We start from the raw sequence: 21851 nt of genomic DNA on the forward strand, positions 1-21851 counted from the left end.
GATTTTTTTTTCTTCCTCCAATAAATGTATAGGGCTACCTCATGTTTACCTGTTTAATTGTATGTTACACACTTGCAAAATTAATATTGTTTATTAAATGATTTTGGTGGTTACGGTAAGCTTTTTTTATTATTATTTGCATTTTATTTTATCCATATTTGTTCACATAGCAAAGTTTCAAAGTCTGTTCACTTCTTTATTTTCTTTTTATTTATTTATTTATTTTTGGAAAGTTGCATGACTTTTTTGACCTGTAATCCACTTCCTAATCTCAGCCTAAATGGGATCACTTTGACCTCAGCGAATCTACTGACCTAAGACTGGCCCTGAATAGTCCTCTGTTGACTAAAGCAATTTCCGTTGCCTTTTACAAAAAGTTTTCAATGTGTAAAAGCAAAGGTCATCCCTTTTGGCCTCTCTTCAACTGTCTATCTTGCTCAACACAGCAAGGTTGCCTGTGAGGTGTATGTCAATAATTTATCCTGGATAAAAAAAAAAAAAAAAGGAATTATGTGAATAAAATTCTGTAATTTTCGCAATAATGTTTGTTCCTTGATTTAATCTTATTAAATTATATTACTTCAACAGCAATAAATAATATAATAATAATAATAATAATAATAATAATAATAATAATAATAATAATAATAATAATAATAATAATAATAAGTGCTGCCAGTCGATAAAAAAAAAACATAAAATAATTGATTGTAATTTTTTTCCGAAATAAATCTCACCTTACATTAGTTAGTGAGAATCACTAATACCAATACCGCTGGTGTCTCTAGGAAACTGTTTTATTTTTATTTTTATATTTAACCATTGACTATAGCAATTCAACATCACAGTGTAATTGAGAGCTACCAATTTGAACATTTATTAGACTTATATAACAACTTCTAATTTGAGTGAACTTAAACCACAAACTTCACATAAATCCTTCATAATAAATGTCATGTTTAGCTATCTGTGCCTTTCAACAAGTAGGAAATACACAGAAATTGAATTAAGTTATCAAACACACAATTCTTAATTAAATATAGAGGAATCCTTTAAGCTACAAAAACTATCGATTCCCTCCTTTTTTTGTTCTTTGATGAACAGACATTACAGCAGCTGGGTAATTAGGTTATTCCGGCTGCTTTAAGCACTCTGGCTGCTGATCATGATTCAGATCTGACATGCATTGTATTTTCTCACAACTCTTTCCCTTTTCTGACCCACTTGAGGTCTTATAGTCTCTACTGTATAATGAGCTGACGAGTTGAATCGGGTGTTAGATGAGGGAGACAGGGTAAGGCTACTGCAGGACAGTTTCGGAAACCACTGCATTTCAGAGACATGTTCTTAAATGTGACTCATATATAACAAATAATTGCATGCACACACATTTTTAAGGCAACTTTAACCTTTTGTGACTTAACTGACAACATAACATTTGGCATTGCATCCTTGTACTGTCTTTTGCACTTTGCATAAAATCTGATAGGACAGGAAAATTCATTTTTACAGAAATATGGCTCGACAAAATCTCAACTGAACACAGTTCACTGTCATTCTTCTAAAGCTCCCTCATCACTTGGACCATTTCCACGCGCATTTGACTAATGCCTGGTGCTGATGTGAAGTTGGAGTGCAACTGTTTTCCACATTACTATTATCACTATTTGCAGTAGTAGTAGTGGTAATAGTAGTAGTAATATAGTAGTACCACAGGAATCAGAGGAAAATATCCTAAGGAAAAGCTGTGATAAATCCACTCACCATCAAAGAACTCCAGCTCATCAAACTGTCTGCTGGTCTGGAAGTGTTCGATGGTGAAAGTGATGTTGTATCCTGAATCCACCTTCACCACCCAGGAGCAAGACTCAAAGTGTGGCAGGCTGCTGCCCGGAGACTGACTCAGGATTATTCCCGTGGAGGCTGTCAACACCTCGTTCATAGGACAGGTGACTGTAAGGAAGACAGACAAGATGTAGTTCAGCTCAATACATTACTACATATTGATTCCAGAAAGCTAAAGCATTTTCTTTTGACTGCATACATCACAAATGGACGCAGTGCTAAGATGAGCTGTTACCTACAGGATCTCTCCAAACCCTTGCTTCCCTCAAATCTTGGAAGCCTGTCTCTTATTCTCTATGTAGCTGTCTGAATTCAAAGTAAGCATCCAAATACAAATCATAACATAAAAAGGATAAACCCTCATCTCTGGCACCATACTATTATTTTGTCTCATTTCTTCTGCATGACGCGGATGACACGGATGAGAGGCCGCGTACGTCATGTCTGAAGCTGAAGCCGGAAGCAGACAAGAGGGACTGTTATTATGATGCTTATATTTCTAATATAAAATATGGATTTTCTATTACTTGTCTTGCTAAACACGCTGCCGTTCCAGAGCTCCACTGGTGTGAATACTTCATGATTGAGTTGATATTTGAATGAGATTATCACGATGGAAGAATTGTTAAGAATTTCTAACCTCACCGCCCACCTCCGTTTATCAGAATATTGACGGATGCAATGCACTAAAACCCTGTAAATAACATGATTCACAGTAAACAGCTCTGTTTCTATATTTGACCTCTTTAATTGGCTTTTTAGTCAGTCGTTTAGCACCTTAATTGACTAACATTTAAGCCCACAGGTCTGTGCACTGATGAGGATGGACGTTAATCAAACAATAATTTCATGCATGCTGTGCACTTTCCGGCTTTATGTGTTGGCTTTATTCTTATAGATACATTCAGGTTCACAGTCCAGTGAATTGCTCTCGTGACAATGATTAAATTATAAAAAAGTTTTGAGAATTGATATGATGTAAATCACACATGGGGTTTCTAGTCGAGGTTGAGCTTGAGCTTGGCGGACACACAGGAACGATACATTTGTGGCTTTGACACATTTCCTTTACGAGGGTAAAATATAGAGGCTGTGGGACTGGCTACAGGGCTCTGAGGTGATATAAAATCTGAATGTGGTTTCATTGGAGGACAAACATTATTGTGGATGCATATCAATACCCGTTTGAGCTTATCATCTATGCATAAAGCCTAATGCACTCAGGTAAAAAATAAAATAAAATACACTGCCAGTAACCTACATCTGTGCATCCTGAAGCTAACGCTCACAAATTACATTCTTTAAAGTGTGAGCGTGGGTGTTACAGATCTTTATTTGCTGCTGCATACAGTGCTTTGAAAGCTGGCTGTTAACCTATAACAAACAATGATATACTGTAAAGCAGCAAACTGATAGATATGACGAGTCTTTTGTGTTTACTATATCATAACAGTTATAGGCCCTTGCTAAATCTTTGATATTTACATTGTCAGCATATTTGTGTTTAAATCAGTTTATACTGCAAGACATAAAATGAACACTTTGCATCTGTGCTGAGGGCTATATTGTATGTAAAATATATTTGATGGAGAAGCGGGGCAGTATGACAATTATATATATATATATTTATTTATTTAATTATTTTTTGCTGGAAATGTTTTATGCATTACTGAAAAATTATTGATTACTGAAAAACAGTCATTTGTAATTTGTTTTGAAATGTAAAGTCTTTACTGTTCATCAGTTTAATGCTCCTGAATAAAAATTATTTCTAAATAGATAGATGCATAGACAGACACTATGAACAGTAGTGTAAGCATGCCATCAGTGCAAAATATAACACTTGGTTTAAAAGCAAACTAAAAAATTGCAAAATAGCTGATACACAGCACAGATATATTGTGCTACCAGCTGATGCATTTTTACCATCACACCGCCCAGCCCTAATTCCATTCTAACCCAACAGAATGGGGAAGAGCATGACCCTCTAGACAGAATCGTATCAAAATCCCCATCACCCCAGTCCTTTCACTACGGCGGCAAATGGAAATTAACTTGCTCAGGTCACCCTTATCCCCCAATCCACTTTGAAATGGACTGTCAAAGGCTGAATGTAAACAACAGTATTGGTGGCAGATTCTGACAGAAGAAGAGAAGGCATGTCAGAACTGCTCCTCTAACAATGGCATCTGAAGATTATCTACTGTACAAAAGGGGCTGGCATCTGAAAAGGGATTTTCAACTTAAAATGTCACCCTTCGCAAATATGGCCCCCACGATAATTTTACCCCATTCAGAAAATGGCATCATAAAGCATTAATTTCATGATGTCAAAGAAAGGGATAAATGTCAGACACAAATTGCCAATATAGGCTTGTGTTCTGTTCATCACATGCAGTTTTCATATAATCGATCATTTGTTAAGCTCTGCCCCCTTGATTACTGTTGCTAGTACAGGTTGAATGTCTAATAATAATAAAGTATCCTCAAACACTGCAATCAATACAGATTAGTAGTTAATTTTGCACAATTTCATTTACAGCATCAACAAAGATGTGAAAATGTGTATCCTCTCTGGGTACCTTGTGTGTCTATTAGTGCATGTTTTACCATATTTTTGGATCATTTATGTAAAATGGTGTTTAAAGTGTCCCTATTATGCCATTTTAAGGTTGCTAATGTTGTTTTATGAGTCTCCTGAAACAGGTTTACATGCATGCAAGGTAAAAAAAAAAACATGTTTTTTCAAAAAAAAAAAAAAAAAAAAAATATATATAATTTTTTTATTTGTGTGTATATATATATATATATATATATATATATATATATATATTGACCTAATTTCTAAATGATTCGTAAACGACGCGAACCAGTTCAAAGAATCTTTCTAAACCCTTCTTTTCCATGAGCCCTCACTGCTGTGATTGGTGCAATCTTTTTTGATTGGTCCAGAACCATATAGAGATTGGCTCTGGATTGGTCTACCATGTACAGTGTGTGTCGGAAACCTTTTACTGTGTTTGTGGGCAGGCAAGTTGGCGACATAGAATGTGGGCAGACAATATGCAAATGTGTTACTTTGTGACTTAGAGCCGTAACAGAATACGGTTTTAATTTCTGACGACTCGTTTAGGTGACTGCAGGCCAACTCTATTTTTGGATAGTTGATAACTTTATTTATCTGCACTGTTGGCTTCACCACTTTGCAGGAAGTTTATGTCCACATACAGCTACATGACAAACTGCATGAAAGATAATAGTCGAAAAGGCATGATAGGGGCACTTTAAAATAATCCAAACATACAGGTTCTCCACAGACTCGGAAATTCGAAAAGATTAAAAGCTTAAGTTTAAGTCGCTTAGGTAGGATAAGTCACATACATTTTTAAGGGTCAGTTAAGGACTATCTTGTCCAACGACATGTCTAGCTGCTAGTGGACTTTATAATTAATAAGGAGATATTAAATCACCGGAAATAACCAGAAATAGTAATGTGATTAAATGAAACATACACACATTGATTATGTATGCTGGATGTCTGAGAATGACTTAGAGTAGGATTTCAAAATGAGCAAGAGATGTGGAGGTACTTGCTCCATTTGTTAGAATTCAGAAGATGAAAGACACTAAATAAGCATGGCACTGTGCATGTTTAAAGTGCATTCATTTTAGTTCTCACATGCATGCAGTGACATATATAATACATATCTATGAAAAATATATAAAACATTATATATAATGCATAAACATGAATATTTTATATTTATTCTCAGAATTTTAAATAAGAGGAAAATGCTGCAAATAATTCTAAATTACTGAATAATATCAGTCCTATAAATAAAAAATAAATGAAAGAAAACAGCACTTAACCCTCATGTGGTGTTCAAAACCCAATAACACCTGTGGTGTTCCCGGTCAAAAATGACCGGCCCATAAAAAAAAGCTTATAAATCACTCATTATACCATATTTTCACCCAATCTTGGATTCAATCTTTTTGTCAACTTGTTCTCTTTCAATTAGGACTGGTTTTATATTTCTGTTTGCATCTAATTAATCGTGGGCCTCATTTATCTGAGAGTAGGCATCTCATTTTTTGAGTAAAAAACAAATAATTTATGAGTAAATTTGGAAATATGAAAAAAAATTATGAAAAAAATGGCTACTGTTGATCACACTAGTCTACTCTAATGTTTCACCAGGAATTTTGTTTTGAAACTTTTGTTTTGTAAAAAATAATGCACAAAGTCACACTTGTGGTGTTCCCGGTCAAAAATGACCGGCCTATAAAAAATAACTTAGAAATCACTCATTATACCATATTTTCACCCAATCTTGGATTCAATCTTTTTGTCAACTTGTTATCTTTCAATTAGGACTGGTTTTGCATTTAATTTTCAAACTATTTAATTTTAGGAGTCATTTATCCGAGCTTATGCACCTCAGTTTTTGAGTGAAAAAAGCATTATTTGTTAATAATTTTGTCAATATTGTGAAAAAGGTGAAAGAAAGTTTCATCTGTTGATCACACTAGCCTACTTTAATGTTTAACCAGGAATTTTTTTTTAAATGCTTTTATTTTGTACAAAATGGCACAACGTCACACTTGTGATGTTCCTGGTCAAAAATGGCCGACCATTGAAAGTGAATGTAGAAGATTACAAAACACAGGGCTTGTATTTTGAAATGCTTTAATTTTTCAGAAAAGGGGTGCACAGTAACACTTGTGCTGTTCCATGACAATACTGACCATTGTGACATACAAAAAATAAACACATTAACGCTGTCATATAGAGAATACAAATCAAATACTGTTCATTTTCTTTCAGTTTTCCAAATTATGAACTAACCAAAATAAGAAACTGTGACGGTCTCTGTGTGAACTCATGCAAGTGACTAACAAAAACATTTTTAAGGTAACTTGCAATTGGTCATTTTGTGTCACTTATGCACATGACTGACAACAGTTTAATGTATGTGCCTTGCAAATGTGCACTCTGCATTTGAAACAGACAGTGCCTGTTTTCACATCTTTTGGGGCACACAAAGTGCATCTCTTTCGTTTCTCTCCTTTGCCTGTGCCAGCTGAAGGACCTGGTTCTGGTGTTTGTATGTCTCTCACCAATGTAGCAGAGGGCAGTGCTCTGGGTATATCTTGGCGCCTCTGTATCAGGGGGGTCACCATAGATTTCCCCAGCTCTTCTAGGAACAGCCTCCTCCTGAAGGTTTTCCTTGTGTAATACTCAAAAAAGTTTGTGTGTTTTAACGTGTGTGTGTCTGGGTAGCGTGTGTATAAATGTATCGATACATGCACAGGTCCAAGGGCTCGATGTTTGCAAGCACATATGCACATATGTGTACATGAAAATAATGAACATGCTCCTGAAAACTAAATTGTTCTGTTATTTTCAGTCTCTCCCATTCACTTTCAATGGTCGGCCATTGTGACCATTTTTGACCATGCCTACTCTCAGATAAATGAGGCCCACGATTAATCAGATGCAAACAGAAATATAAAACCAGTCCTAATTGAAAGAGAACAAGTTGACAAAAAGATTGAATCCAAGATTGGGGGAAAATATGGTATAATGAGTGATTTCTAAGCTATTTTTTATAGGCCGGTCATTTTTGACCGGGAACACCACAAGTGTGACTATGTGCCATATTTTTTACAAAACAAAAGTTTCAAAACAAAATTCCTGGTGAAACATTGGAGTAGACTAGTGTGATCAACAGTAGCCATTTTTTTCATAATTTTTTTTTTCATATTTCCAAATTTACTCATAAATTATTTGTTTTTTACTCAAAAAATGAGATGCCTACTCTCAGATAAGTGAGGCCCACGATTAATCAGATGCAAACAGAAATATAAAACCAGTCCTAATTGAAATAGAACAAGTTGACAAAAAGATTGAATCCAAGATTGGGTGAAAATATGGTATAATGAGTGATTTATGAGCTATTTTTTATAGGCCGGTCATTTTTGACCGGGAACACCACAAGTGTAACAAGGTAACAAAACCCCCACAAAAAAAGTAAGAAAATTTCCCAATTTTTTTTTAATTGTAGTTATACCCTTTGGGAACAAAGTCACTAAGTTTCAGTCCAAAGCGATAACATTAACTATTATTTTCGGGAAAAAGAAAATCTTCTCCGGGTCAAATTGACCCGAACACCACATGAGGGTTAAATGCCATCAGGGGAAAAATTGCTTTGGGTTTTTAATGCCACCATGGTGAGAGAAGGGAAGAATAATAAAATCAACATGCATGTGTGCATGACACGCTGTGTGTCACTGATACAAATTATATTTTATTTGAGTATAAACACTGAAAGTCTATGTTTAAATAAATTAAGTTACGTGTGAGATTATCCTACCCTTAATTTGCACAATGGCATGTGATGCACTCTCAGCATTCACAGATCTATTTTCTTTCTCTCTGACTATGAGATATAAAAAAAGAAAAAAAGAAAAAGAAAGAAAAGGGGACACCGAGAGAAGAAAGGAATACATTAAGCATTGACACATGGTGTTTTTAAATGGGACTACATTTGTGATCGGCTTTGGCCAGACAGCATAAACCACGGTTTTCATTAACCAGGGTTGTTGGAAACACATTTAACAAATCAAGAAGGGGGAAAAACAACTAAAAACCAAGCATCTTTTGCTCATCAAGCTAAATGTTGAGCACAGTGTTTCATCAGACCATCACGTTCGTGTATATCTGATTATGTCTGTAAAACACAAAGTTCTGGATAGGATTTCTTGCATCAGAGGAAGGGTGAAAGAAGTAAGGAGATATATTTTATGAAATGATGTATTCAAAAAGAGGATGTGTCAGATCAGATGTCAGGTAGAGAGCGAGAGAGAGAGAGAGCGAGCGAGCGAGCGAGAGAGAGAGAGAGAGAGAGAGAGAGAGAGAGAGAGAGAGAGAGAGAGAGACAGACAGATGGGGAGAAGCTGTGATTTAATAGTTGGGTGCACCTGCAGCCTGGATATCCTCTGCATCTCAATGAGCTTTGCATTGCCTCAACCCATCACTGTCCTTCCTCTCTACTCTTTCAATCCCTCAGCTTTTCTCTCTGTATGCTTTGCTCACACTTGTTCTCCGGATAACAGAAAACAAAACTGTCCTTAAATCAAATCAAAATGTATATAGTTATTATATTAGAACAATCATTTCCATATAAAAATACATTATGTACAAACCATTTTTATTCTTATTGCAAGTGAATTTTTATTTATTTAATGTAGTCTTTTTTATGTAATGTAGTGTTTTTTAAAGATGAGAGCATATCACACAATCTGTCCCTGTTGGAATTTGAACAAATTGGCTAGATCATATCACATGAAGAATTTATAAAGATACCGTACAGTCTGAATGTGCAGCCTTTGAACAATCAACAACAGACTATAAAAGACTATGAAAGACCATGCCCCTTTATGGTACAGTAAAGCCATTTGGCAACATTTAATTTTAAACTCCTATGACATTTGATTGTGTTCAATACTGCAAAGTGCTCTATTAAAAAACACATTTGTAAATTTCTCAAACATCAGGATTTTTCACTGCACCTTTGATTAGATAATTAGATGATGCTTTTTACAAATTAACTTTGTCCAACAGAAATTTGACAGAAAATATGATATGAAATTTGAACATTTTACAGATAATATGAATGTTTCCATATGGTAATTCTGTACCACCAATTATGATGTCTGTTATATGGCTTCTAAAAAATTGTAACTATTTCCATTACCACTGAAGATAAAAACAATATTCCAATATAAATCAAATACTTGGTCAATCTGAGCTTGTAAAGTTCTTTGATACTTTCTTTTCCTCAAAAATCTCTTTTATTTTTGTTACTGGACAACAACAACAACAACAACAAAAACATTGCAAATACAACCCATTCAACATTGTGTATCATGTACTTTATACATCTTTGTTTTGGTAACCAAACTTTACTTACATAGGCTGGGTGGTCACAATTTAATATTCATATTTTCATTGTCTTCGCTGTTGATCTTATCAGAACAGATCTGTTTCTCTCAACAAATGACAGATATAAAGCATAAGATTGCTTTATTCCTCCTCCTCTTGTCTCTCATTCTGTCTCGTTCCCTGTCTGGTGTTTGACGAGGCAGGCATACTTAATGTGACTAACAGCCAGAGGCAGCACCCTGACCAAAGTTCTCTATGACATTTGCTTATTCTGAAAATGATAAAACTCATCTGTTTTTGTTTCTTTTTTTCTACAGGCCTTAATCAATTTCTGGCAAACAGCTGTACTGCAGCCCACAGACTGCTTCCAGTAAACAAACAGCCAAATTGTTTTTTTTATTTACATCACAGATGAGGCCAAGCACAGAATGGGATAGCTTATGTATGTTTTGATATATATTGAGGTATCAAATATGAGACCACAATGACAATTTGGGAATCGCTTTAATAATTTAAACTGGGAAACAATCAGTTTTAAACATTTTGTTTTAGACACTGTGTTGATTATATCATTTCAAGTGGCAAAAATGGTATTAAATAGGAAGAAATAAAAATTTGAAGTAATTTCTTTAGTGGTTTCAGACCTTTGAGCATCGGTGTATGTACAACGGCACATAAAAAAGCAGCCTTCAGTCAGACCTGCTGTACACAGTGAAGACTAGTACAAAGAGCTCAGAGAGATAATTATTCTACTCTGAGAGTAGAGAGACAAACATAATGAGGAGGAACTGGGGGAGTTTATGGGAAATGCCATATCAAATCAAATAAACGCAGCTGGAGGAAAGGTAGATGAGCGTTTAACATACACATGGGGTTTGCTTGACAGGCTCAGAGGTATTTCATCAAATCTCTAAGCCAATAGCAATAATGAAGCTTCATATAGCACAGAACCAACCATCATGATAAACAGACCAAAAATGCATTTCAACACAGTGGGGGGTGGATTTTGTAGCATATAAACTATAAAATATATTTTGTTTAAAGGGAAACATGGTTTAACCAAAAATTAAATGAAAATGACTTATTTTTGGAAAATCTCTCAGTGTTTTTATTATTATTATTATTATTTTTTATATACATGCAATGGAGTCCAAATTAATCTATTGTATGGACAAAAACAGTTGAAATGTTCTTCAAAATATCACATTCTTTGTTCAACATAAGAAATCAAGGATGACATTTCAAGTTGGATTAGGTTTAGTTGGCTGGTGGACCAGCATATTCATGTCAAAACCAAACCAAATTGACAAAGAGTCTTAGTGGTTAAGTTAAATAAAAATATCATACAGGGAACCAAAACACTGCAACATCTTCTGCAAGTTAAAAAACAATTCTGACTTACTATCACATGAAGGTGGAGGTCCTTCAAACTCAAGATGAGTCCCAAGGCGACAGGTTTGAATACTGTTCCCATTCAGATGATATCCTGGGAGACACCTGTAACGCACTATATCACCTGTGGAAAGAGAGGGAGTGAACAGATGACATATTCATTGCTTTATCAATTGTCTTTCAGATGCATGTCACCTTCTGAAATATTATAGATAACATGGGATTTCTGAGGAGCATCTGGTTGTTCCTGCTGTTGCCTCACTCACGAGTTGATGAAGGCCATGTCCCCTCACTGTCTCACTTAATGGCTGACAGTGACGATAAAAGAAAAACGAAAGAAGGAAAGAGGAAAAGGGAGACTCGGCGTGCCGGCGCTGCATTGCAGTGTAATTAAGGAAGCACCACACAGCTTGGTTTACATTGATAACACCCATCGGCTCCTACCCGAGGGCCACTCACATCTTCGAAGCAAATCTCCCTGTTGCTACACAAACCCTCAGGCACTCTGTGACTCAGCTAAGAGGAACCAAAACACCTATTGGTTTCATAATATAGCATTTAACTCTGCTGAATTAATGGAACACAAGCTAGAGCAGAAAAAAAGAGGCTTTGAATGCTTTGAAATACACATACAGGAATGTTTTTTTGGCTGTGAGAGCATGCGTTCATGGCCATCTGAACACAGCAGCCTTTGTTCAATCACTGAATTAAGCAATTTAATTGGATGTGGTAGATAATCAGTGATCAAAACAGTGATTCACTGCAGGTTAGTGCCAAAGACCATGACAGCTTTAACCCCAACGGAGGCTCTACAAACACTCTCCATTCCAGAGAGGTCAAACAACCCTACACCGACACGTAATTACCCATTAAGAACAATTAATATCAATTAATGCATTTTCCCCCATGGCCGAAAAGCAGTACACTGATTTAACATTGAATTTCAGAGGCAACAGACGACCAGTGAGGTCAGGATTGCAGTTTTTAATATAACTTTGATTGGATTTGTCTGAAAGAAGAAAGTCACATGCACCCAATGTAGGATGCTTTGAGGCTGGGTAAAACACAGGCTAATTAAAATTTTGGGGTGAACTAACCTTTAGTTAGTTAGTTTATATATAATACAGTTTCAGTTTTGTCCCACCCCCAACCCACTAATGTGTAAACTCCACCTATGTAAAACACCATGCACAACACAACATTAGCCTCTGTTCTGAATTCTGGCAATGAGTCAGCATATCAGCACGGCCCTATGGGACTGGTAGCCGTGACATCTTAGAGGTTTTCTCTCCTCAAAGTGAGTTCTCGAGGGGTGTTAGTTGTGTGGGGAGGGTGTGTGTGTGGCTGGCTCTGCTATTCTGGGAACATTATTAATGAGAGCCGCTCATGCCTGAAAATGAACTGGCAGCCTGCGTCTCTGCTCAAAATGTTCCACTTATACTGGGCCAGGCCGAGCCCACCAACACAAATGCACACAAGCAGGCATACAAATCAGATTGTAAATGATGTAAAAATGAATACAAACTCACCTATCTTAAATTCTTTACTGGCCATCAGAATTTCTGCGTTAGGAATGATAGGAGGTGGCAAACAAAACTGAAGTCTATAGGCTAGAAGAAAGAGTGAGACAAAGAAAAAAATTCCCAAACATTATTTATCACACAAATACACAATTATATTATAGTTGATGTTTAACCAGTTCTCATTTTTAAGAGGACTCTTAAGTATGACATGGCTGTTGTGGTGCCAGTCAGTGTAGTTATGTCAGTTTTCTGTGGCTCCATTAGAAAAACCTGTATTTGGTTTTAAGCACCCGTGCAGTGTTACAGTACTCATGTCCATATTTTCAAGCTCCTGGTCGTGTCATGAACTCAGGTGCATTTGACTGGGAATCGAGACGGAGTCTGGTCTAGAGTACTACAACACTGTGGATACATTTCATGGTCTTAGTCATTTAGACCCTCTTCAGGTCTCTGTCTTGACACTGACTCGATCCTATTTTGGTTTCAATCTTAAAACTGACTCAACCAACTCAGGTCTTGGACTCAATTTAACTGGTTTCAACTACAACTCTTTAATACTTGGTCAATCACAAATTTTCATGGAGTCCTGACTCAATCAAGCAACTGTATTGGAAGATGTATTGGAATGCTGATGGTAGCTTTCTCTTTGACTAGTTACCTTGGTAGTTGATCTTGAACAGTCCACCTTTCTCAGAATTGCTTCGGAAACGTATTAGAACTTGATTAGATGTGCTGCTTGGTGGGTTGTTGGGCTCTCCTTCGGTAAAAACTCCAAGTTTGCGAGCTGTTTCCTGTGGTCCATCCCTGTTTAAGATGCAACATTAAAACTCAACTTATAAAACCCCACTAACATTGCCTACTCACTGCTACAGGAGAATACTACATGCCTTGATTCCTAAAAATACACTGTCAGTCAGACCCCACAAATATTGATCACCCTGCTGATTTGAGAGGAGTTCACTGATTCTAGCCATACTGATTACTTGATTTCAAAGACTCTTCTCACACTCTCTTAGGGAGTGCACTACGTTCTCTCATGCTCAGTTCAGACTCAGCCTGTGAGTCAAGACATTGTAAAACTGAAGCCACCATCTACAAAGACATTACCTAGGGCTTACCTCCATCTTTACAGTCCTCTGATGGGTAGGGAAAAGCATGGCACCAACCTAATTTCAGTTTTAACCATGACCATTTGGCTTCAAAACCATCTGTCTGTGGCTGCCTGAGGTTGTGCTACACATTACGTCCTATCATGTGCATTCAGAAAAAAAACATCTGGTTGGCTAAAGGGAATGCTGGCTCACTGAAGTGAGGCCAAGCTGTCTTGGTGGAGATTTTCTTGGGTGTTCTGGTTATATTATACCTCTACTTTGACTTGAAGTGGATGAACCATGCATGTAATAGAGTATATGAGAGTAGGGAAACCTAGGTTCAGAAAGATCAATACTTCCTCATTTAATCCAAACAGAAAATTGCAGTCTCAAGAGAGGCAATGATTTTTGAGAAGATGTGTGCTTAGTCTGCAACTTTTGGCCTAATATGTTTTATGGTGAACCCGTGACAGAGTTCAATGTCCTACCTGTACATACAGGCCCCAAGCGACTCAATAAAGAGGCTCATTAATTAATCATCAGTCCGAGTGTGCTATAAATATGTTATCTCCCAGAAAAGAGAGTATCAGAGAGAGAAAGAGAAGCTGAGAAGGTGTAGAGGAATAATTGCAATAGGAAGTTTGACAACTAACCAGACTGTGATGAAATCTTGGGGGCCATGGACTTGCAGGAGGGTGAAATTAAGACGGATGCCCAGGCCGTGTGGCACTGTAATCAGCCAGCTGCAGTCTGCAGAAGTGGGGTAATCCTCTGGGTAACCGGGGGAGAAGATAGTGCCATTGTCTGATGTAATGTTACCTTCACAGGGCACTAGAAGGCAAAAATGAAAATCTAGATATGGAAAAACTGTTTTTGTAGCAATTAAAGATTAAAGAAATGACATCACAAAAAGCAGCCTTGCACAGAAATTTGTTACAGCAAGATAGTGGAGAAAGCAGAAACCAGGACAGGGGCAGGGCGACACGGGTGAAAATCCCCGCTGGGTTCTAAAACACCACTCAGTCGTTCCAAGTAGTTCATTTTCCATGTCTGACTCCACTTTAGAAATCCCTCTTGCTGCAGTGCTTTGCATTTATATAGACATGTCCATGTTTCCAATGATTCAAATGAGCCCCAGACATATGAAATCAAATCCCCTTCCTGTCCCTGCTGATCCCATGCTGCTGCTGCCCCAAGTTGGAGAGGAAATGATCAATGCAATTCAGCTGGCGAAATAAAGATAGGCCCACGACTTGTGCGCACACATTTGGACAGTCGTAATACACTCTCGCTCTGACTGTAGTCTCAGCAGTTTCTTGCACCGTCAAGGTCTTACCGTCCCCACAGCCCCCCACTCATTCCCGCCCCCTCTCAATCCTTCTACAATTCTTCCTGCAATCTTTCCTCCTCCTTCATTTCCTCTCTTCAACAACGGAATACGGAAAGGGGTGCCTATGTTAATCCCTTGTGCCGTGTGCTCTTTCTCACCACCGTAGTTGTTAAATGAAGTATCGATCACATCATTGATTTAAAAAAAAAAAAAAAAAACACGCTATCAAGAAGAAATGCATGGTGATGCTATCTATTGGGCAAAAAAAGTTGCTGTGGTGAACAAAAAGAGAAAAAGGAGAAGAGAGGCATAGATGGAGGACAGGCGGGCAAGTAGGCTGATATGAACAGGTGGAGCAGAGGAAGAGAAAATCGATCAGCTTTCTAACGCCTGGGAGAGGAAATCTATGTACATGACAGCCTGGGCATAAACTATTGGTGACCGCATGTGTAGATGATACCTTAGCCAATAGGGGTGCGATGTACTTATTTTTTTAAAATTTGCTTATAATTTGTACTATACTTCTATAAGTAACAGTACTATAATTATATTAGTGAGAATTTGTACTTTACTCGAATCACTGATTCTACTTAAATGTAATTTAAAACAGGCAATGAAGTGAATTTCAGTGTACAATTTGTAATTTGTCCTCTCTAAAGAGACATCTCATCAGTCAACACGGCATAGTCTTTGACCTAAACTAAAGATGGACGAATGTGAGTGTGCGGATGGCCAACAATCAGCCTATAAACTACTATATTCAAATGTCAAACAAGCCTTGGCTGAATTTAACATTTAAACCCATTATTGTATGGGTTTATTATATGGACACAATAATAACATTCTAAATAATCAGGATGCCTGAAAATATCCATTGTCTGTTGATTTTATCAGTATTAAAAACTATTATAAAAAGATGCATTGATTTGAAATGTAACTCCGACTTTGCAGCCCATCAAAAATTGCAATTTACCTGTTAAACATCCATTACAGCTGAAGAATATTGTGTACTTTTGTAAATATTATATGAGGAGACTTTCAAGCAGCTGAGATAGTCTAAAAAGAAAAAGAGTCACATCTTTCATCTTGATTGTTCATATTACACAGCATGGGGGTGTGATGCATCATATCTATTCTTTCCATTTTCACCCTGACACCAGAGCTCTCTATTACTACAAATTAAATTACGCATGGTGCAAGAGTATTCTAACAAGGCCCAGGTTGATCATAAGATTTGTGTGTGTGTGTGTGTGTGTGTATGTGGATTATTATAACACAAAGTGGATGAATAATGTGTGCTTCTATTTGCGGTTTCACCTATGCAGCGACGCTGGGCAAAGGACTAGTGCCTGAACAAGGCAACGAGGCTCCAAATGATATGTCAGACCCAGAGTATCTATCTCCCTGGAATGTCTTTATGTCCACACGAGCATTCAGTATCCCCTGTACATATGTTACCTCGTGACCCACTACATAATTAACTCATTGAATCAACAGAAAAATGAGCATGAGAATGTGGGTCAAGGATGAACTCGATTAGTTTCCCATGGAGGAGATGTTAGAATCCAATGAATCACAATCCAGTGCGCAACTCAGATTATTTATACCTACAAAATATCAACACTTTACATGACAATATATAGTATATAAAATCTGACATGTCACATTAAAAACTAGGTTGGTTACAAAATAAAAGCTCCTCTCAAAATGCAAATAAGCAAACCAGATGTTTACTGATGTGATGGAGCAAATGGAGGTGGTTGTACCTTCACAGCGAGGAAACGGATGATCCCAGTTGCGTGTAGTGCCATGTTGACAGGTAAGAATGGAGTGTCCCATCAGCTGATACCCTGGATAGCACTCAAAGGAGATGGACTGACCCACATTATAACCAGCCCCAACCACCACACCATTGCGGAAGGGTTCAGGATCAGGACACTCTTGAAGTTCATAGGCTGGAAAAGACATATTGAAACATGAAAAACGGGAAGAAAATTTATTTTTGTAAATCGATTTTTTGAACCTGGTAAAATAAATCCAGGCCCAAGTCCATATTTTGTAACACCAATCTCATAGATGTCAATGTTCATCAAAAAAGAAAAAAAAAATGTTCTGTGCTCCAGGCACCAATCTAAACCTAGATTATGTGAACTTTACATTTAAAACATATGCATGGAATCAACTGATTGCTGTACCCCAACAAAGCATTGGGATTTGATTCAAAGCAAATGTAATCAAAGCTCCGGCAACTTTCTTTCAGACATGCAGGTCTGAAATTCATGGCAATGCAACCAAGTGATCAATGTTCACTGCAGGCGGTGTAAGCACCAGAACACATAAACCACATTTTGTCTCTGGGTCAATATGTTTTTCTTCAAAAAAAAATGTGTCTATTTTTTGTGTGTGTGTGTGTGACTTTCAGTTCATTCTGAAGAAAAAAAAAAAACTGTTAAACAAACAAACAAACAAAAATGCTTTTTATTTATTTTCATTAGTTCTGTCTAAATCTGGAGTCATTAGAACAACTTTTTCGAAATAATTTTTTAAATCTCATAGACACAAAATAAATTATGCTGAGGCTTTCAGACTGAATGACCCCAACTAAAGAAATTAATTTCTGTGGATCAGAGCATCTTTACAAAGCACTGCAAAAGGAAATACTGACAGATATAATACTTGATTTATATGCTGATGTACACATAATTATGTAAATATTGATTTCAAAAGCCATTTCAATACTGCAAACTGTCATTGCATCATAGTGTAAATTCTGATAGCTTTCACGAATCCATAGTAGAAAAGGCCTTGTCTATGACACAATTTTAAATTCACTCATTGGACTGAAATTCTACTTTGGATTCTGGCATCAGCAGCATTTTATACCTGATGGATTTTATGCACAGCTTCACAGAGAATGGGTTATTACCGTGTTTACTCGTTATCTTGACTGATTGTCTTGGCAAGGTATTGAAAATTACATTCAAATTGAGGTTCCCGAGAAAACAAATGTGCAAAGGCAGAACTGCAACAACAATGCTAACGACAACAATATGTGGAGGCTAGGTAAATGGTTAATCTTCGTAAAAAAACTTTCAACGTTTCTTAATTAGTTTCCTTACCCTGATAATCAAATCTGAAACCAGGCTTATTCTGAGAATGATCGCTATGGAAATAAATAGTAGTCTCATGTGAAGTGGTTAGAAGAGATGGTGGTAAATCCTGCCCACTGAATCTTCCAATCACTGTGCTGGTGTCAAAAGGTCCATTCCTAATTTCCAGGAAATCATGGTTGGCCTCAGTGGAAAAGTTCAAGAACTGCACATGAGCCCCTGTTTGGAAAAGAAAACAAATTGTGTTTGTAAAATGAATATCCCAACCAGGGGTGCGTTTCCCAAAACCATAGTTGCTAACCAATGGGAAATTGCATTGCAACCAAAAAAGTTGGTTAGCAACTATGGTTTTGGGAAATGCACCCCAGCTTGCTAACAGTTATAGGCAATTGGGGTAACACTTTAGATTAGGGACCACGTATTCACCAATAATTAGCATTTTCTCTAAAATGCAGCTAATCTATTTTCCCTAATCTAAAGTGTTACAGAAATAGACATACAGTAAAAAATTTATTATATATATATATATTTCAGGTAAGCAGCAAAACCAGGCAACAGTAGAATCAACAATTTGGCTTCTTTAGCTTCAATCACATAAAAAAATGTATCCAGGCCAGTCCAGCTAATGTGGATTCATATTCTAAGCTAAAAACGAAATATTAAAAATTTGGTCAGTATTATTAACTAAAAGGTAGAAATTTGATCTATTACATATGCCATTTCTAGTAACTTTCAGTAAAAAACTAATAAAATATCATGGTTAGCATTACCAGTTTTATCCAGTTCATCTTAAACTAGAACTCACTGCCATTACCAAGAAACTCTTTCTAGACAGCTTCTGTTCATTCTGCTGTGTCCTCACCGTAACCGACTGGCAAGTATATCCTCCAGGTGCAGTCACTGTTGCTAGGGTAGTTTCCTGGGAAACCAGGGCTGAGGATGGTGCCTTCCATATCTTCTCTGATTCCCCCACACTGAGCTGAAAAAGAGAAAAAAAAAATAGGTGGAATAGAGTTAGAGACATTGATTTGTAGAAAACACATACCGTGGTGTAAACCAACCCTGTTGTGCTCAAGGTTTAAGTACTTCTAAAGACCAATAAAAACAATGGAAATAAAAACAGTGTACAGTTGTCAGGCTAACATTATAGAATAATATGAGGCGACTAAAAGGCTATTTATTTTTTTATTTTTTATTGGTGGGAATATATGTATACTTTTATGGGGGATGACTATTTATAGTTGCTAAATATAGAGTGGGATGCAAAAGTCTCAGAGCACACTGAACATCTAAAAAAAAAAAAAAAAAAAAAAAAATCTAGAACTAATAAGAACTACAGTAAAAATAATGCATGATGTAATTATTAATAATTAATTCCAAAGTGAAGGTCATGGTTACCCACTAGTATTGATTCAAGAATCAGCTTGAATGACTTGGATCAGTATTCTAACGTGAATAACACAATAACTCTCTAGTAATTACTGAAATCATGTAGTAATTCATTAATGACAGAACAGTATTCTAAACCGTTACCCAAAATCTAACTTATATGTGATAAGTATTATGTGATATACATGAGATGCATTGTAAATCTGTTAAAGGATTTTTAAATTTGCTATGTCTGCAATATTATATATCTTTTGCTTTTAATGGAAGCAAAACAATTAACACGTTACCCATGAAAGAAAATAAGTAAGATTCTTTTAATTTGCCTCCAATGATATATACATAAAAAAAAAAAAAATAAAATAAAAAAAAAAATATATATATATATATATATATATATATATATATATATATATATTTGGAAAGACGTGTAAACGTGCAATGAACTGTTATATCTACAGCAACCTGTGTGGGATACAAGTCGATTGACGTTTCACATTGCTTAGCAATGTCGTCTATCTTGTGCAGTGACCCTAAAAGCTTCGTGCCAAATGAAGAAATGTAACACATTAGCTTTTCTATTGACATCATAGAAAAAACAAGTCTTTCATTTAATAAAAAGGCCAATTCACTTCCCAAAGCTATCAAAGGCCACTCAAGCACCTCTGTAGCCTTCAATCGTCACATATCAGTGAAAATGTATGCTCTATCCCCTCCTCCTTTTGAGGCTTTGAGTCTAAACTACTGATTGATTCAAATATCACTCTGATTAAAGCCTTGGCTTTGGACTCAAAGAGACCCTATGGATGTACTGAGAAGCCCTACAAAGCTTCAGATCCTGAATAAAGGGGTTAAAAATGTGCTTTGTGCCTTTGAAAAAGCAGCAGGAATCAGGAATCAGGGAACTGCTGATGACTGTCCAAGCCATGAATCATTCAAGAGCTCTGCCAATCACAGCAGGAGATAGAACTAACAGGACACTGTTAGGTTTTTCTCAAGAAAGATATTATGCTATTATCGTGATCCTGTGGTCTCTGCTCCTTTCACTAGTAATTTATCATTAGGTAATGTTATGCTGAGAAATATGTCTATGCACCTCTCTCTTTCTTTATTGATCTCTCTCTCTCTATTAACAAACCAAATGGCATTTATTAAAAAAAGATGGCACAAGTACACCTGTCAGATGAAATCCTGTTTATAGATAAATCAGATGAACTACACATGTTGCGATTCTGCTAGGACATCTAAGTGAATTTGAGAAGAACTGACATCATACATCCATTACAAATCAGCTTGGGACCAACTAGATAAAAGCAAAAACTGCAAACATTGCTTAGCCAAGTTAGTTCTGTGAAACACTTTAGCCTCATTCATTTGATCATTGGTTACCTAATGCAGTGAAATTCATACGTTTTTAAATGTGGCTTGAGTGCCCGAGTAGTTTTTGGGGCTGGTGTATACACGGACACAAGTATCCATGTAGTTCTTTACCATTCAGGACTCTGTAGAGGATCTGAACTCATAAATCTGTAGAAGCCAGGATTTAGAAAAGAATAATAAATGAATAAAAGATGACAGAAGTTATTACCGATGCAGAGAGGAGGCGGATAGTTCCAGCGGCGTACAGGCCCTGGCATGCAAGAGATATGGGAGACCCCCTGCAAAAAAAAAAAAAAACAAAAAAAAATTGTTTTCTTTGTTTTTGTTCAGTCTTTCCTTCATTCATAGGTAACTGATTACATGTAAAATACTTATCATTAGATTATATTATGATTGTATTACATTTCAAATACTCATAAATCATAAGAAACTACTAAAGATACTTTTTTTCAATCATTAAATGATTACTTGATATGCACAAAATTGAAATACATTTTTCATAAGTTATTCCATTAATATTTCAGCTTTTTCAGGTCATCAAAAAGTAGTCAGATTATATTACCAAAGATATGCAATGTAACAGATTACATAACTAACTTCAAATTCCATCATGTAATTTGAGTTCAGTAATAGACTACTATTTGTAAGTAATCCACCCAGCACCAGCAACAGGTAATGAAAATGTAAGAGAGCGGATGAGCAACATGGAGCCAGGCATCAGCAAAATCATTCAACTGTTGCCGCCCCGTCTCTCCAACCAGTATTTTATCCCCAAAAAAACTGACTGCAAGGTCTTTGGCATAACTGTAGACGGTCCACAGAGAAAAATAAATACGTTTCCCAGGG

At 36.5% G+C, this 21851-nt stretch overlaps 1 protein-coding gene across 1 annotated transcript in view; it reads right to left on the minus strand.

Annotated features, from left to right (window-relative positions):
- The window catches only part of LOC113091748 (CUB and sushi domain-containing protein 2-like), a 269603-nt gene that overhangs the window by 34340 nt on the left and 213412 nt on the right, over nucleotides 1-21851 (minus strand). The window contains exons 39-47 of the mRNA XM_026257372.1: nucleotides 21214-21283; nucleotides 19102-19218; nucleotides 18249-18458; nucleotides 16896-17084; nucleotides 14453-14630; nucleotides 13367-13512; nucleotides 12715-12795; nucleotides 11196-11309; nucleotides 1765-1953 (exon numbers count right to left, since the gene is read on the minus strand). Coding sequence (XP_026113157.1) covers nucleotides 1765-1953; nucleotides 11196-11309; nucleotides 12715-12795; nucleotides 13367-13512; nucleotides 14453-14630; nucleotides 16896-17084; nucleotides 18249-18458; nucleotides 19102-19218; nucleotides 21214-21283 — 1294 coding nt within the window. The remainder of the gene's footprint in view (nucleotides 1-1764; nucleotides 1954-11195; nucleotides 11310-12714; nucleotides 12796-13366; nucleotides 13513-14452; nucleotides 14631-16895; nucleotides 17085-18248; nucleotides 18459-19101; nucleotides 19219-21213; nucleotides 21284-21851) is intronic.

The sequence above is a fragment of the Carassius auratus genome, unplaced genomic scaffold (assembly GCF_003368295.1).
Source record: "Carassius auratus strain Wakin unplaced genomic scaffold, ASM336829v1 scaf_tig00214282, whole genome shotgun sequence".
Lineage (NCBI taxonomy): Eukaryota > Metazoa > Chordata > Actinopteri > Cypriniformes > Cyprinidae > Carassius > Carassius auratus.